This window comes from Rana temporaria, chromosome 4, assembly GCF_905171775.1.
Source record: "Rana temporaria chromosome 4, aRanTem1.1, whole genome shotgun sequence".
NCBI lineage: Eukaryota > Metazoa > Chordata > Amphibia > Anura > Ranidae > Rana > Rana temporaria.
In genome coordinates, this window is record NC_053492.1 from 327,935,398 (window position 1) to 327,954,491 (window position 19,094).

Sequence of the window (19,094 nt, forward strand, 5' to 3'; positions counted from 1 at the left end):
CTGCAAGGAGGATATTATGTCCCCCCGGTCAGCACCTTCTAGGAGAGCCTTCTCAGCGCTGGCAATAGCTGGTCTACATGCTCCCCCCGCCGTAGAGTATGCTTTCTTCAACTCTAGGTCAATCTTGCGGTCGAGAACGTCCTTGAATGAGACTGCGTCCTCTATTGGCAGAGTGACGTGCCTGGCGAGCCGCATAAGGGATGAATCCACAACAGGAGCGTTGATGAGGGAAGCGATTTTAGATTCTTTCAGAGGATACAATTTAGCAAGTTTGTTGGACAGACCGGGCCGCTTGGCCGGTTTTTCCCACTCCTCCTTAATGAGGTCCTCCAATTCTTCAATGAAGGGAAACAGTTCTGGATCCCTCCTTAACTCGGGGAAGTATTTCCCAACTTTCAGTGGCTCCGTCACGGGTTCTTCCCAGCCTATTGTCTCCTTAACCGAACGGGCAAAAGGTTCGACCAGGCCAAAGTCAAATCCAGACACGATCTCCCGATCTTCATGATCGGAATGAGCTTCTGTTAGCTGGGCATATGGGCCAGAGGCGGATGAAGTGCCTGGGATGGGCTCATCACAAGCCAGAGGAGCTGTGGTCCAGATTGACGATTCCTCTATGTGTTGTCGGGAAGAGAGATCCGTAGCCATTCTGACGTCCGTCTCCTTTTCTCTAGTTGCTTCGTTAAAGCAAGTACGACATGCTAGCTTTCCTGGCAAAGCAGTAGCACCGCACACCCAGCAAGCGTTTGCTGCAGGACGGGTATGTAAATGCTTGCGGTGAAATGAGGGAGACCGTCTGTGATGAGACCGGCTGTGACGGGAGCGGCTGCGGCGTGATCGGCTATGCCTTGATCGATGGTAGCGGGAGGAGGACCTTGACCGACTTTTACGGGACCTCCTGCTTGATGCATGCCTGGACCTCTCCCTGCGCCATGGGCTTGCGTCTCTTGGCCTAATGGGACTGCAACAGAAAGGCAGTGTTAGCGGCCGGCTCTCTTTTTTGTCTCTTCTCTACTTACCTAATAATAAGGCGGCCTCCATACCTTGTTTGCTGGTAGTGGTCTGCGAGGGCAGTGGGCTCCATGAGGAATACAGGGAAGCAGCAGATATGGATGCTGGAAAGGAAGCCAACAGGTGGTTAAAAAATAAATAATTAAATAAATAAACATAAGCAAAAGGGAAGGGAAGGCTAGCAGGGAGAAAGCATCTGCATACCCAGGGAGAAATCCCTGTAGATTTCGGGCAAAGCAGCAGCCTTAGGGAGCAAAAGGATTTTTTTGTCCTTTTGAATTCGGCGCCGCCGTCGTGGCGCTGATGACGCATACGCGCATGCGCAGTAGCGTCTCGCGCGTCCCGGCGCCATCTTGGATGAGGGCGAGGGAGACCTCCGGCGTCATCATTCTGCTGCGCGCATGCGCAGTACGCCCGAGGAACGCGGCGCTGAAGGGAACTACATGGCTCAGAGAGCCTGCTGTTAAAAGGTACAGAGTTAAAAAAAAAAATGTGTGCAAGGTATCAGAAACTTCAGAGGGCACAATAGCATTGTAGGAGATTCGCTATGGCAATTTGTAAGGATAAAAAAAACGAGTCGGAAACTCAAGGAGGGTAAGAGAGAGAGGGAGAGCCACACTGCCTATCTAAGCTTATTTAAAGCTTGTATATATGCCAGGAATTTAGCCGGGATTGACCCCTGAGACCACCACCCCTATAAAGCTCTATTAGAGACTGTACAAGGGGGACTTCCAAACAGGAGAGGCTGAACCTGCTGGGGCGATAGCGGTAGGAGACAAGCTGTACGTCCACGTCCTGTCAGGTGAGGATAAAAAAAGAGAATGATGCCGGGTGTCTCCCCTTCAAATTTATAGCTAACCAATCCTGTCAGGTTGTGGGGGCGGAGTCACAACCCAGTGTGTGCTGCCATGAATGCGTCAGGAAATACACTTTAAAAGAAAAAAAAAGAAAAAAAACATTATGCCCACAAACAGGAACCTTGAAACATCTATTCTTGGACTGTCTATATACACAACCTGAAAGAAAACCAAATGACGCAAAAGAATTAAAACAAATATTCAGAGTACACATGAAATTTACTTACGTCTTCTGAGAACTCTTCTAATTTTCCCCATCTGGTCCGGCTCTCTGATTTTCAAATCAGACCATCGCTTGTGCAGCTGCTCCCTGGACCTCTGCACCCCGAATTTTGCATGGAGAGTCCTCCGCACCTTCTCCATTATCTGTGCCTTTAGTTTATTGGGGTTCTTGTAAGGCCCTTTTTTGCCGTCGTAGTCCTCCTTTTTAAGAACAGCCACCATCTCTACCATCTCTTCGAAGCTCATGTTGGTGGCTTTGTAACTCCTGCTCCTCCTGGTGTGTGCCTGGCCTCTCTCCTGCCTGGTTGCAGCTTGCTGTCTTCCCTCCATCATTTCTTCTGACTCTTGCATTGAACGACTGAAAAGGGGTGTGTCAATCACTAGAACGATTGTCATGGGCGTGGCAACGTGCGGAGCTTCGCACATGCGCAGTGTATAAAGGAATATTGCGTGAATGAGAACGTCGTTCACAGTCGGTAGAAAACGTCGGAAAAACGATCGTGCAATACGACGATACCAAACTTGATTTTTGGACTTTATGATCAGTGGATGACTTTGTGGGTTAGATATGGGGAGAAAGCTAAGGCTTGACTGACATTCGTTTTTTTGGCTAAATTTTGACTTGCAGAAATAATGGAGGCCTTCAGAGAACAGGAGTTCTTCACAGAATTTGTTCAAAGGGGGCCCCGGATGGCAACCCCCCTTTTTTCTCGAATTTTCTAGAATTTTACTTTCCCAAAAAAATAATTTATTGAGCCAAGATCTGGCATTGTAATGGTCCCCCCCCCCCCCCCACCCCTAAAATAATTGACATATTGTTGCCACACAGCACATGCACTTTGGGGGGGCCAAGCCTGTATGGACAGTCTGACGGGCTACCACCACTGGAACATCAGTGGCCTCATCAGGCACAAGTGTCATGTAGTTTGTTGAGGGTCTCTTTAGGAAATTGTGCAATATGCAGGAGCAAAGTATGACATGGTTCTGATTCTACTTAAGAAACCTACAGTCCTTATCTTGTTTGCAATGCCTGTATACTGCTGTTCAAAGTATATAGGGCCAAAAGGTCTTGTCAGGGCCGATCCTCGCTATAGGCTCACTATGCAAGCCGCTTAGGGCCACCCAAAAAAGCAAAGGGCCCCCCAAATTACTAGAGGCCCCGTCTGGTGAGAAGTCATTTTTGCCCCCTCACCCCGCTTCTAAACTCGCTGGCTGAGTCATTTCCGACAGCAGAACACCCCCTCCCCCCGCTTCTCAACTTTCTTTAATGTGACATGTCACTGTCGTCATTCTCATTTTTAATGTGCCATGTCATTTTGCTTAGGGCCCCAGGGAGGTCAGGATCGGCACTGGGTCTTGTAATGACCTGGGGGGAGTGGTGTCGGGGAAACTCATGCTATTTTTTTCAATGATTTTTATCCATATTGCAGGGACCAAACATTACATTAAAGCCGCAAGCAGTATTAAATTACTTTTTTCTGAGAGTAATCTGTGCAGGGACATTTCTAAACACGTGCCACTACTATAGACACCCAGCAGGTACCATATTTAAAAGGATTTTTTTTTCACTTTAAGCATCATTAAAATCGCTGCTCAAGAAAAAACTACAGTTTTTAAAACTTTTTTTTCCATTGATACATGTTCCCTGGGACAAGACCCGGGTTCTCAAAGACGTTTTCCATCAATAACTTGCTTATTGGACTTTAAAATTAGCACTTTTGAATTCGAACGTTCGAGTCCCATAGACTTCAATGGGGTTCTAAATGTTCGTGCGAACGGACGGTCTGTTTGAACGTTCTGGTGCGAACCGAACCCGGGTATGTTCGGCTCATCCCTAGTGGATAGGTTCGTCGGTAAATTATATAAGGACACATAGTACTCTCGAAAAACTTCTGCAATTTCCCTGGATATACAGGTCATTCTCAAAAAATTAGCATATTGTGATAAAGTTCATTATTTTCTGTAATGTACTGATAAACATTAGACTTTCATATATTTTAGATTCATTACACACAACTGAAGTAGTTCAAGCCTTTTATTGTTTTAATATTGATGATTTTGGCATACAGCTCATGAAAACCCAAAATTCCTATCTCAAAAAATTAGCATATCATGAAAAGGTTCTCTAAACGAGCTCTTAACCTAATCATCTGAATCAACTAATTAACTCTAAACACCTGCAAAAGATTCCTGAGGCTTTTAAAAACTCCCAGCCTGGTTCATTACTCCAAACCGCAATCATGGGTAAGACTGCTGACCTGACTGCTGTCCAGAAGGCCATCATTGACACCCTCAAGCAAGAGGGTAAGACACAGAAAGACATTTCTGAACGAATAGGCTGTTCCCAGAGTGCTGTATCAAGGCACCTCAGTGGGAAGTCTGTGGGAAGGAAAAAGTGTGTCAGAAAACGCTGCACAACGAGAAGAGGTGACCGGACCCTGAGGAAGATTGTGGAGAAGGACCGATTCCAGACCTTGGGGGACCTGCAGAAGCAGTGGACTGAGTCTGGAGTAGAAACATCCAGAGCCACCGTGTACAGGCGTGTGCAAGAAATGGGCTACAGGTGCCGCATTCCCCAGGTCAAGCCACTTTTGAACCAGAAACAGCGGCAGAAGCGCCTGACCTGGGCTACAGAGAAGCAACACTGGACTGTTGCTCAGTGGTCCAAAGTACTTTTTTCGGATGAAAGCAAATTTTGCATGTCATTCGGTAATCAAGGTGCCAGAGTCTGGAGGAAGACTGGGGAGAGGGAAATGCCAAAATGCCTGAAGTCCAGTGTCAAGTACCCACAGTCAGTGATGGTCTGGGGTGCCATGTCAGCTGCTGGTGTTGGTCCACTGTGTTTTATCAAGGGCAGGGTGAATGCAGCTAGCTATCAGGAGATTTTGGAGCACTTCATGCTTCCATCTGCTGAAAAGCTTTATGGAGATGAAGATTTCATTTTTCAGCACGACCTGGCACCTGCTCGCAGTGCCAAAACCACTGGTAAATGGTTTACTGACCATGGTATTAGTGTGCTCAATTGGCCTGCCAACTCTCCTGACCTGAACCCCATAGAGAATCTGTGGGATATTGGGAAGAGAAAGTTGAGAGACGCAAGACCCAACACTCTGGATGAGCTTAAGGCCGCTACCGAAGCATCCTGGGCCTCCATAACACCTCAGCAGTGCCACAGGCTGATTGCCTCCATGCCACGCAGCATTGAAGCAGTCATTTCTGCAAAAGGATTCCCGACCAAGTATTGAGTGCATAACTGAACATAATTATTTGAAGGTTGACTTTTTCTTTTATTAAAAACACTTTTCTTTTATTGGTCGGATGAAATATGCTAATTTTTTTAGATAGGAATTTTGGGTTTTTGGGTTTTCATGAGCTGCATGCCAAAATCATCAATATTAAAACAATAAAAAGGCTTGAACTACTTCAGTTGTGTGTAAATAAAATATATGAAAGTCTAATGTTTATCAGTACATTACAGAAAATAATGAACTTTATCACAATATGCTAATTTTTTTAGAATGACCTGTATATTTACGTTTCCCACTGTCAGAATCAATAAATGGAACATAGTTTCTCCGGGAAATTTCCCTAAGTTAATGGGCCAAAAGTTTACCTGATTTGTTCCCATGTACATATTGCATATGTCTGGCTTTTAATAGAAATATTTTAGTTTCATGTCCAAGAAGAGAAGCCAATTTTTCTCGTTCCATGCTAAGGTCCACTGCTACCGATCTAGAAAGTGATTTTTTATGTTTGGATTCTAAATTGGCCACCAAATTTAATTGAGTTTGGAGAGCTGCTTGCTTATTTTTACGTATTTCAGTCGCCTTTTTAATCAGCAGACCCCACATAACACACTTATGTTTCCCATAATGTAAATGGAGAGATATCCTCTGTATCATTATCACAAAAAATTCTGGCCAATGCCTCAGATAGATCATTACGTAATGGACCTTCTTGTATCAAAGATTCATTGAGCTTCCACGTCCATGGTCTAGTTGTATACTTATCAAGCTGTAAATCTATAACAGCTGGAGAATGATCCGATACAGTCCAGTACCAATTGAAGAACTCACTACCACTGGTAGTAGGGACTGAGATACCATTATATAATCAATCCGAGAATAACTGTCATGTGGTGCCGAATAGAAGGTATAATCTCGATCATTGGGGTGTTGTACCCGCCAAATATCTACCAACCGGACAGTTTGGAGGGCTTTCCTAACACGTCTGAGATATGAATAAGACAGATGTGAGGCGGACTTTGAAAGATCCAGCAGTGGATCAAGAGCCACATTGAAGTCTCCTCCCAATATCACCCTTCCTTCCATAAACTCCTGTAGGATGTTAAGAATTCCATCCAAACAGCTCAGTTGTGCCCTATTAGGCAGATATATAGAAGCTAAGGTAATACGATGTCCGGCCAAATCTCCCTTAAGAAACAGATAGCGCCTATCAGAATCACATTGCTCCCATACTTGATTGGGGGTGCATTGGCTAGTGGATGTAGGACTCCTTCCTGGTAGTTCTGGATGTATGAGAAAAAGTTCAGTCTGATCAGGTGCCCTTATGCTTAGACCCTTAAATTGGTCAGGGATCCCTTTTTTCCATTCACACAAAGCATAGGTGTGAGGGGCCTGGGTGTCTGTCCTTAGATCAATAACCCAGGGTTTTCTATTTGGGGACAGTGTCTTCAAAACTGAGGTCAGTTCTTCTTCCGTCCAAACATTCCCTTTAATCTCCACTACCAGACAGGCATCAGGAGAGGCATCCTCCTCCTTACACCACTTGGTGATGGCAACAGAATCTATTGTGGTGTTGGCAAGGGTTTTTCTTAGGGGGGAGTTAACCGCCAAAGCCGTAGAAATCCCGGACGAGCCCCCAGGTGTAGCACTACCCTCGGAGGAGCTGCTGGATTGTTTTGGGTCTACGCTAGGTGATTAACCCCTTAAAGTGTCTCAAAACCCTCCCGTGACACAACTAGTAAATGTGAGAGTTGTGTAACTCAGTAACTTGTGAGGAACAATATATCCTATTACACAACAACAGATTATGCAATAAAAGGGATTGCCTTAAGTGGAGGGATCTTGCAATATAAAAGATAGGCTGCACACAGACTTCAAGATAACCAAATTAGTGCTTTACCTAAAGAAGACCAAAAAAACATGAGTAAAACAGTGACACTCTATTTGCAGGTCCCTGCAATATCAATGATAATGTTAAGTTCTGGCAAAAGCTAATCTGCAACGTCATATAGACCTGTGTGAGCACACAGCAAGGGGGTCTCCTTCAACAAAACGTGTACATTGAAACGCCCTCCTGCCAATCCTCACCCAGCTCCCACCTCTCTACAACATAAAATATAATAGAAGGACGGATTAAGTATAATGTATTAATATAGTAGAACTGATTACTCGGCCAGCGAGCAATGCAACCAATATAGATAATGTATGACAAATAGTCCTTGGATGTTATAGCTATAACTAACTATGATGGCCTGGCATCCCAGACCAAACTTGAATGCAGTATCCTGCTAATAGTTTGTGCACTTGTTCGGTGGCATGCAGTGGTGCGCCAAGAACAACTTGTAATCCAGTAAGGTAGTAATAAACGGACAAAGTTTCCTGGATAGTCAAACCAATAAAATGGATGTCAGCGATCCACCCTTCCTCAATACAAACAGTACTTTAGGCAAGTGCCCGTCTTACCCAACTGGTGTAGGCCTCGTCCTTCTACGACACACGGTCCAAACAATAAACAGACTCTGGTCCTCAGACAGGTCACAGGGTTATTGGGATCTCATCCAATGGCTCCGGTAGAGGTTTCGTCTCTCCGTCTCAAAGCCGCTCCGTCCGAGTGTATTTAGGCCTCAACTGTGGCCTACTCCCCGTGGAGACACTCCTGGCAGTGTCCTCCTGGGTTGAAGAGGTGGTCCCGAGAGAGCACGCCAAACACGTCCTCTCCCTTGAATTACCTCTCTTTGCAGGCGGTGCGGAAGGCAAAGCATCCTGGGGTTGCACAGTTGCTCTCTGGGTAATGCAGTTCATTACAGACCAGGGCAATGGAGTCTCTTCTCCTTCTGCACTTAATCCACCAACATTCACTGCGGTACCAGAACAAATGTAGACAACAGGTAGCTGTAACCCAACTTGGCCACCGGAGGGAGTTGAGATCCTTCATGATCAGCAATAGTAGTCTTTTGTATCACATCAGAAGGCAATACCCTCTACACATGTCAGACAATAAGATTATAAAAATTATAATAAGCTCAGCCCAGAAGGTATGGCTTATTTTCCATTGGTTGGAAAAATCTGATGATTTAATTTGGTGAGTTCAGGTAATATCACCTTTAACCACTAGGCATGTCTGAGGGCAGAAAAACGTGTTCTGAACTATCTGTTAAATAATATGTTCTATTTTCATAATGTGTATCCGTCAGGAACCCCCCTTACAGAATGGGCAATCCGCACAGGCGTGTATAGGCCCAGGCTTCTCAGGCCTAGGCTCCAGGAGACAAGCCTCAACACAGGCCTCCTTCTTGCAGTCCAGAGAGAGCGAGCCAAGGACGTCCTCCTCCTTAAATTCCTTCCCCCAGCAGGCCGTGCCGGGCGCAAAGTATTTTGGGATCGCACAGTTGCACTCTGGACATTGTAGTCTGTCAACTGACCAGGGCAATGGAGTCTTTACCTCCCTGCACTTCAATTCCCAACATGCATTGCTGTACCAGGGTAAAACAAACAGGAGGTGGCTATGACAACAATTGGCCACCGGAGGGAGCTGAGTTCCTTCTTTATCTGCAAACAGCAGTCTTTTATCATATCAAACGTGGCACCTTGCTATATATCTATATATAGATATATAGATAAATGTATAATTCTTGTATATCCTATGAATACTTGTTTATCTTGTAAAAACACATGTTATGTGTATATTTTCATACAGTTATAGTCACAATTCATATGTTTTTCATAACACTAATGTGCAAACCTAAAACAATTCCTACTTCTAATTTGTTCTACATCAAAATCTTTTATATTTTTACCTTACGACAGAATTATCATTGAGTCAGTAGACGCTAAAATCATAATTGTATCTATGACCTGGGATATACTATATAATTTGAGTGACTGATAATCAAATATAGGTACCGTATTTTAAAATATCCAGAGTGTACATAATTCAAATGTCTCTTTAAAGTGTTTTAACATTAACTTTGGACAGACTCAATATGAATATTTAGATATAGCCAGATTCACATACATCGCGTATGTTTAAGTGGGCGTAGTGCAGCTCATTTGAGCTACGCCGACGTAAAATAGAGAGGCAAGGCCAGTATTCACAAAGCACTTGCTCCCTAAGTTACGTCGGCGTAGAGCAAATGGCCCGGCGTAACCCCGCCTAATTCAAATTAGGCAGGTAGTGTGCATGCTACATGTAAACTAACCGTGACCCCATGTAAATGAGGGCCGTTGGTACGGCGCATGTGCGCGCATGCTCAGAATCACGTTGCAAATACTCAATGCTTTCGAAGTGAACGTAACCTACGCCCAACCCCATTCACGTACGCTTACGCAAACGACGTAAAATACGGCGGCTGTTCCGTCATCCATACCTTGCATGGGCTGCGCCATCTTTTTGGTGGTTTATCTTTACGCCGGCGTATGTCTTACGTAAACGGCATAGCTTACTGCGACGGGCGTACATACGTTTGTGAATCGGCGTATCTTGCTCATTTACATATTCGACGCGTAAATCCACGTACACGCCCCCTAGCGGCCAGCGTAAATAGGCAGCCAAGATACGACAGCGTAGGAGACTTACGTCAGTCATATCTTGGCCAAATTCAGGCGTATCTGGTTTCCAGAACACGCCTAAAGATACGACGGCGCGCATTCGGACTTACGACGGCGTATCTACTGATACGCCAGCGTAAGTCTACGTGAATCTGGCTAATAGAGTTTAGCTGTATACATAATTCCTAGACTCTAAACAATGGGTTCCCTTTGATGAGGTTGATTTCTCTGTGAGAACAGTCCAGTTAGGTATCTGTGTAACCTTTATGGCAGTGTTGGGTCTATCCTTTTTTCTACCCAACAAGGACAGGTAAATATGAGTTCAGGAGACTCTGTTTCATTATTATTATTATTATTATTATTATTATTATTTTAGGTACTTATATAGTGCTATCAATTTACGCAGCGCTTTACATATACATTGTATATTCACATCGGTCCCTACCCTCAAGGAGCTTACAATCTAAGGTCCCTAACTCACTCATTCCTATACTAGGGTAAATTTTAAACAGAAGCCAATTAATCTATCAGCATGTCTTTGAAGTGTGGGAGGAAACCAGAGTACCCGGAGGAAAACCCACGCAGGCACAGGGAGAACATGCAAACTCCAGGCAGGTAGTGTCATGGTTGGGATTCGAACCAGCGACCCTTTTAATTGCTAGGCGAGAGTTTCATATAAGGTTTGTATAATTTTAGGATGGTTGATCCATTGAAACTGTGGAAAATATATGAAGTGGTGACCTTTAGTTCATCTGTCTTGAGGGCTAACTGAATTTAACATCTCCACCAGAAGATTATGAAATGTATTATTTCTTCATCATAATTATAACAACGCACTGAAATATACTGCGTTAAACGTGATCAACACACTGAACAGTAGTAAACCTGCTCTGGCAAAATAAACTGGCACTAATGTAAAAATGAATGGTCACTACACGCTGACTGAACTGTCACTAGATTCACACTAAAGTGACTTTAACGTAAAAATGAATGGTCACTTATTACACTCACATTGACTGAACTATAGCTAGGTTGATACTGTAACGGAATTACCCGGGACACCCAGAGACTTTGTGAGGATGGGGGATACTCCTGTGTCAGCGTCACTGATAACTCTTGGGTCTGAGTCCACCCTGTGCCTTTTGGGCATGGGGTGGCAAGTGAATCATAATTCATGTATTACATGAGATAGGACATCACTGATAGTTCTTATTGCAGGATTTTGAGATACTGCAAGATGTTGGCCCAACCAGTCAATAGTGACTCATTCTATGCTTAGCCCTGACTAGTGACATGCTAATTGTTTGGATAGAGTCATCATTACTTTCTCCAATCATGTGCCTTGATTGGCTGAAGCAATGAAAGCTTTGCCAAATCAGGGCTTCCAATGCACTGTGCGGTGGTGCAGTGCATTGCGGTCATTCGAAAAAATGACCAAACACCCTGATAATTTGTGTGTGTCTCTAACTCCTGCTCAGGCCAAACAGTTCGCCCATCCCTAATTGTCACAGATTTATAGATGGTTATCAATGATCTTGCAGAAATTTGATTTCTATTCTCCTCGTAAGTAAATATGCTTTCATTTGTACAAAATGGTCCTTGTAAATGGAAATGTCACCATCACCTTTTATTGTAATGATTTCCTAACTCTATATGTTTGAGAATTTTTTTATACTAAAAAGATTAGTGTCATGCACTTCTATGGTGTGATTTGGATGTGACACTTTTGACTGTAGCTACAGAACGATTTTCTAGATATTTTATTCTTGTAAATATACCGTATATATTCGGCTTATACTCAAGTCACCTTTTTGCGCCTAATCTCCCGGAGTTTGGGGACCTGGTAACAGATGGCAGTAGGTCCCCTGGACCCCACACACGTAGCCCTAGTTCTCCTCTACAAGTGTGCATAGTTTGCTGTCCGGGAGACCTACGACCGGGGAGCACCAATTTTTCAAAGTCGGGCACCCCTTCTATATACTCCCATGTTAAACGTAAGTCTAGTCATGGACACAGTGAGGCATGGGCACAGTGAGCCATGGGAACAGTGAGGCATGGACACAGTGAGGCACAGTGAGGCATGTGGATGGTGAGGCATGCACATGGACACAGAAAGGCAAAGTGAGGCATGCAGATGGACAACCTAGGCTTATACTCGAGTCAATACGTTTTCCCATTTTTTTGTGGTAAAATGAGGTGCCTCGACTTATATTCGGGTCGGCTTATACTCAAGTATATATGAGTAAATCTACTTTATCAAAGTGGGTCATTATTGGTGTACATACCATTGGCATCACTATATTCTATGTATTTTTTTTGTATTATTGTGTTAACCCGCAAATTCCTGACAAAGCAGATTTCTGTGAAACATGTCGAGAGAGTATCCCTGTGATACAGCCGAATTAACAGTAGTGATTTTAGGGGTACTTGTAGGGATACCAAGAACATATATTTTATCTATGCTGTACAGTGGGTAATGTTTTTTTTTTTTTTTTATGTAAAAAGTAAATAAAAATGTAAATCTGCCCATGTACACATGTTAACATACCAAGTTACTCAAATTTTTAATTTAAATGATTTAATATGTAATTTACCATATATGTAAATATAATCGATTCCTGCAATTTAACTGTTATAAAATATAATTATAGTAACCAATTATTGACACGTGTATATATGTTTTACAGGCCTACGTTGATTATTTCCTCTGTATTAGTTGGATTAGGAGGAGGACCTCTCTGGGCTAGTAAAAGCACTTACATTACAATAATCGGAAACAAATATGCAGAGACTTGTGGGAAATTGGCAAAAGATGTTGTGAACCAATATTTTGGAATATTTTTCCTTATTTGTCAAACTTGTCGTGTTTGGGGAAACCTTATTTCTTCTTTGGTGTTTCACTTAACACCAAATGCAGGTAATCTACATTTTACTAGCTTCACAAAAGTGCATGTATTGATCAAAATATGATTTTGCTTGTATCCTAATGCCGTGTACACACGATCGTTTTTCGTCATGAAAAAAAATACGTTTTTTAAAAATGTAATTTAAAATGATCGTGTGTGGGCTTCACATCATTTTTTCGGGTTCTGAAAAACGACCAAATTTTTTTCCCGAACATGCTGCATATTTTTAACGATGTTTTAAACGATGTTGTTTTTCGGGTTGTTAAAAATGATCGTGTGTGGGTTAAAACGACGTGAAAAACCGGCGCATGCTCAAGAGCAAGTTATGAGACGGGAGCGCTCGTTCTGGTAAAACTACCGTTCATAATGGAGTAAACACATTCATCACGCTGTAACAGACAGAAAAGCGCAAATCGTCTTTTACTAACACGGAATCAGCTAAAGCAGCCCAAAGCAGGACTGGACTGGGACAAAAATTTGGCCCTGGACTTCATCCAGACTGGCACACTTTGACAGGTCTCTCCCATGGCAGCCGGACAACTCCCGCACCCCCCCCCCCCCGGCCACCCAAGCCCCCTCTCCCCCTTCACTAGAGTAGAATGGCTGGTACTGGTACTCTTATAGGCAGTACCAGTGGGAAAGCTAGACATTATTTTGCCCGGGGCAAAGAATCAGTTCGGTGCTCCCCCTTATGGGACAAGATTAGGCAGAAGTGAGAAACTCCCAGGCCAAAGCTGTTGAGTCAGCTGTCTGTCCCCTCCCCCATGCTCCTCTGTTGTCCCCCTGCTCCTCTGGTCCTCCCCCTGCTTCTCTGTTCCCCCCAGGTGAGGGAGAGACAGAGGAGCGGAGGGAGCGGCAGTCCGCTGTCATTGAAGCCGGCCCACTGAGCCATCGGCCCACCGGGAAACTCCCTGTAGTCCCAATGGCCAGTCCCTCCCTGGCCCAAAGGCGAATGGAACTTCCCCTTTATATTGCCATCGTATGTGTTGTACATCACCGCGCTTTGCTAGCACATTTTTTCAAAACAATGGTGTGTGGGCAACGTCATTTTAATGATGAAGTTGGAAAAAACGTTGTTTTTCTACATGCTGAAAAACGATCGTGTGTACGCGGCATAATTCTGAGTTACATGTATTGTATGCTTTTCTGTTCTTCAGCTTTATTTGAGTCCATTAAATAGTAATGATTGCTGTAATTTTTGATCACTATCAATGGATTTTGAAGTACTGATTCATGGGCGCTCTGCTTATTTGCAAAATGTGCACCAGTGTTCAAGTACTTTTTGAAAATTAAAATCAATCTGCATTCATCTTCTTACCTAGTTAAATGGATAGATAATTTAAGATTTTAGTCATCCCTGCAGGTTTTTTTTGCCATTTCTGACAGACTGGAAACATACTAGTTCATTATGAATTACTTACCTGAGCCCCCGCATCGGTCCTCGTTTCCCTCCTCCATCACTGACATCTCTCCCGGAGTGACTTCCGGGAGCTGTGATTTGCACTTCCGCACATGCGTGCAGGAGCCATCAGTCATGCACATCCTCCTTTAGAAATGGCACAATGCCATATCTAAAGTGTGCCTGTGCCGTTGTCTAAAGCGAATGCGCCATAGACATCGGCGCAAGTCTCTACTGTAAATATCTCCTAAACCGTGTAGGTTTAGGAGATATTTCTTTAACCTACAGGTAAGTCTTAATCTAGGCTTATGTGTAGGTAAAAGTGGTATGTAAGGGTTTACAACCACTTTAAAGGGAAGCATGGGGTTAAAAAAAACAATTATAATCACCTAGGTGCAGACAGCATCAGTCCAATGCTGCAACTGTCCCCTGCCACCTCTAGGACCAAGAACTGAGTGATCAAAGACTGATCATGGTCTTCAGTGAGAGCTCTGCTTTGTCCCTCCAGCACTCACTGGAGCACTGGGCTGTGCAGGAGGCGGGAGTGGTTGGCTCAGCTTCTCAGTGGTGTGCTGAGAGGCTGAGCTAGCTGCTGCTCAGGCATCTGGGTGGATCCTAACATTAAAGTTGGGATCCTTTCAGCAGACTTTAGTGCTGAGTATGGGCCACAGGAGTGCAGAACTAAGTGCACTTCTGTGAGAAGTAGGACCAAAAGAGCATTGGCCCCAATTCTTTATAGGGACATGTTGACCTGCCCATTCAAAGAAAAGTGACAGTGCATCCTGAAAGTCCACTCCTCCAGCAAGTTCAGGAGTCAACTATAAGTAAGCTCTGGGAATTGGATGGTGTTATAGCTTACCCCACTGAGTCTAGGTTCCTACTAGCACGTAAAAAAAATAACCACTACAGGCAGTGATGACTTCACACACCACTTCACCACGCCACAAGGGTGCCAGCCCAACTCATCAGGTGCACATATTGATATGAAGCTATAAAAGTGTAACAAGGTGTGCAGCTGTCCAGACAGACTTGTTACCAGTGGCGGCTGTTGCTCAAAATTTTTTGGGGGGTGCAAACAAACAAAAAAACAACAACAATTGCAGCCTCACTGTGCCCATCAACTGCAGCCACTGTGCCCATCAAATGCAGCCACTGTGACCATCAATTGTCGCCACTGTGCCATCAAATGCAGCCACTGTGCCCATCAATTGCCACCACTGTGCCATGCCATCAATTGTCGCCACTGTGCCATCAATTGTCGCCACTGTGCCATGCCATCAATTGTCGCCACTGTGTCATTAATTGTCGCCACTGTGCCATGCCATCAAATGCAGCCACTGTGCCATCAATTGTTGCCACTGTGCCCATCAATTGTTGCCACTGTGCCCATCAATTGTCACCACTGTGCCATGCCATCAATTGTCGCCACTGTGCCATCAATTGTTGCCACTGTGCCATGCCATCAATTGTCGCCACTGTGTCATTAATTGTCGCCACTGTGCCATGCCATCAAATGCAGCCACTGTGCCATGCCATCAAATTCAGCCACTGTGCCATCAATTGTTGCCACTGTGCCCATCAATTGTTGCCACTGTGCCCATCAATTGTCACCACTGTGCCATCAATTGTCGCCACTGTGCCCATCAATTGTCACCACTGTGCCATGCCATCAAACGCAGCCACTGTGCCATCAATTGTCGCCACTGTGCCCATAAATTGTCACCACTGTGCCATGCCATCACACGCAGCCACTGTGCCATCAATTGTCGCCAATGTGCCCATCAATTGTCACTACTATGCCATGCCATCAAACGCAGCCACTGTGCCATCAATTGTCGCCACTGTACCATGCCATCAAACACAGCCATTGTGCCCATCAATTTTCTCCACTCTGCCCGTCAATTGTCACCACTGTGCCCATCAATTGTCACCACTGTGCCATCAATTGTCGCCACTGTGCCATCAATTGTCGCCACTGTGCCATCAATTGTCGCCACTGTGCCATGCCATCAATTGTCGCCAATGTGCCATCAATTGTCGCCACTGTGCCATGTTATCAAATGCAGTTACTGTGACATGCCATCAAATGCAGCCACTGTACCATGCTATCAAACGCAGCCACTGTGCCATCAATTTTCGCCACTGTGCCCATCAATTGTCACCACTGTGCCATGTCATCAAACGCAGCCACTGTGCCATGCCATCAAACGCAGCCACTGTGCCATCATTTATCACCACTGTGCCATGCCATCAAACGCAGCAACTGTGCCATGAATTGTCGCCACTGTGCTCATCAATTGTCTCCACTGTGCCCATCAATTGTCACCACTGTGCCATGCCATCAAACGCAGCCACTGTGCCATCAATTGTCGCCACTGTGCCATCGATTGTCGCCACTGTGCCATGTCATCAAACACAGCCCCTGTGCCATGTCATCACACGCAGCCACTGTGCCATCCTTTATCGCCACTAGGCCCATCAATTGTCCCCACTGTGCCATGCCCTCAATTGACGCCACTGTGCCCATAAATTGTCACCACTGTGCCATGCCATCAAACGCAGCCACTGTGCCATCAATTTTCGGCACTGTGCCCATCAATTGTCACCACTGTGCCATGCCATCAATTGTCGCCACTGTGCCATCAATTGTTGTCACTGTGCCATCAATTGTCGCCATTGTGCCATCAATTGTCGCCACTGTGCCATGCCATCAAACACAGCCACTGTGCCATACAATTGTTGCCACTGTGCCCATCAATTGTCGCCACGGTGCCCATCAATTGTCGCCACTGTGCCATGCCATCAATTGTCACCACTGTGCCCATCAATTGTCACCACTGTGCCATCAAACGCAGCCACTGTGCCATCAATTTTCACCACTGTGCCATCAATTGTCGGCTCTGTGCCATGTCATCAAACACAGCCACTGTGCCATGCCATCAAATGCAGCCTCTGTGCCATCATTTATCGCCACTGTGCCCATAAATTGTCACCACTGTGCCATGCCATCAAAGGCAGCCACTGTGGTATAAATTGTTGCCACTGTGCCCATCAACTGTCACCACTGTGCCATGCCATCAAACACAGGCACTCTGCCATCAATTGTCGCCACTGTGCCATGCCATCAAACGCAGCCACTGTGCCATCATTTGTCACCACTGTGCCCATCAATTGTCGCCACTGTGCCATGCCAAACGCAGCCACTGTGCCCATCAATTGTCGCCACTGTGCCCATCAATTGTCGCCACTGTGTCCATCAATTGTCGCCACTGTGCCATCAATTGTCACCACTGTGCCATGCCATCAAACGCAGCCACTGTGCCATCAATTGTCACCACTGTGCCCATCAATTGTCGCCACTGTGCCATGCCAAACGCAGCCACTGTGCCCATCAATTGTCGCCACTGTGCCCATCAATTGTCGCCACTGTGCCCATCAATTGTCGCCACTGTGTCCATCAATTTTCGCCACTGTGCCCACCAATTGTTGCCACTGTGCCATGGCATCAATTTTCGCCACTGTGCCCATCAATTGCCACCAGTTTGCCCTGTAAAATGCTGCCAGATTGCCCCCCCCCACCCGGCACTTACCTTTCTCGGGTCAGCCATCCCCCTTCCACTGTCCCTCGATGTCTTCTTCCGCCCTAGATGACGCTTCAGCCAATCAGGTTACCGGTAACCAGACCCAGTGAACCTGATTGGCTGAGACGCATGTCAGTGTTAACCAGGGAACGCACACCCCCTGCGTCCCCTGGTTAACTATTTGGAAGCCGATTACAGCCCACAGGCTGTAATTGGGAAGCCTATCAGAGCCGCTGGCTCTGATGGACACTTCCAAAAACCAACCGCTGTTATTCAGATGGGCGGCGCTCACCAGGGGGCCGGCCATCTGAATAGTGGGCGGCAGCGACAATATATAGATTCATGCAATGCATGAATCTATGTATTGTTTCAGTTGTCGGTGCAGGAGAGAGGGGGCGGCGCTACTGCGCCCACTATCGACGCACCACCACCACTTTCTACACTTTTATAACTTTACACTGTATAAAAGAGCAAACACACAAAAACAGCGGGGGGGGAGATTGGAATGGCTTGACACGTTTTTATGCTGCCTTATTACTGTATTACTCCCTTCCTCCAGATTCACTACAATATATCTAATATGCATCACAAAAAAAAAAGTACATTTATAACCAAATCAAAATCAATGCATCTCCAAAAGAAGAAGAAGAAGAAGAAGAAGAAGAAGAAGAAGAAGAAGAAAACATTAAAACCAATACATGGCACCGTATCAAACACACAAAGTCATATGTATAAGTAAATATTATTTTTATTAAAAAAAATATTAAAAACCAGGTAAAAAAAATCTATTGAATAGTATTAACCCAGACTAGTGTGTAAGCATACCCACCCCCCATAAACCGATAGGGAGCCTCCAAAGTATTTACACAAATGCAATGAGGCAAACAAAGTCACCAACAACAGATACTGTAGCAAGGAGCTATCTCTGTACAGGGGTGTATAGCCTCACACTAGGCAGACAGTGGTGTGCTCAACATGTTTTGCGTTGAGGGTTCGGGAGTGTAAAGGGTTAATAGCTATGTTAAACCCTGTTCAGGAAAAAACATAGACAAAATTCAAAACTAGCATTTTAAACGTGGCATTTTATACAGGTATACTCACTTTACTATATGCAGCTGGATAAACCTAAGGTACTTACAGGCAACATAAATGAACCAAAGAGAGTGAGGAACAAAGCCCATGGCAGGTATGACCCCCATTTATCGGGTTATTTACAATAAAATATTATTTTTTCTGTATTATAATGGGAACAATGGCTTCATCTCCCCATGGTGTGAAGTATGATTATCCAAGGACAATGCATCTTCTGTGCGTGTCCCCGATCATAT

The 19,094-nt window shown here is 44.9% G+C and overlaps 1 protein-coding gene across 2 annotated transcripts in view; it reads left to right on the forward strand.

Moving 5' to 3' along the window:
- The window catches only part of LOC120937461 (protein unc-93 homolog A-like), a 1,112,011-nt gene that overhangs the window by 341,473 nt on the left and 751,444 nt on the right, over positions 1-19,094 (forward strand). For both annotated transcript variants that reach the window (XM_040350715.1, XM_040350716.1), the window contains exon 4: positions 12,568-12,797. In XM_040350715.1, the coding sequence (XP_040206649.1) occupies positions 12,568-12,797 (230 nt within the window). The remainder of the gene's footprint in view (positions 1-12,567; positions 12,798-19,094) is intronic.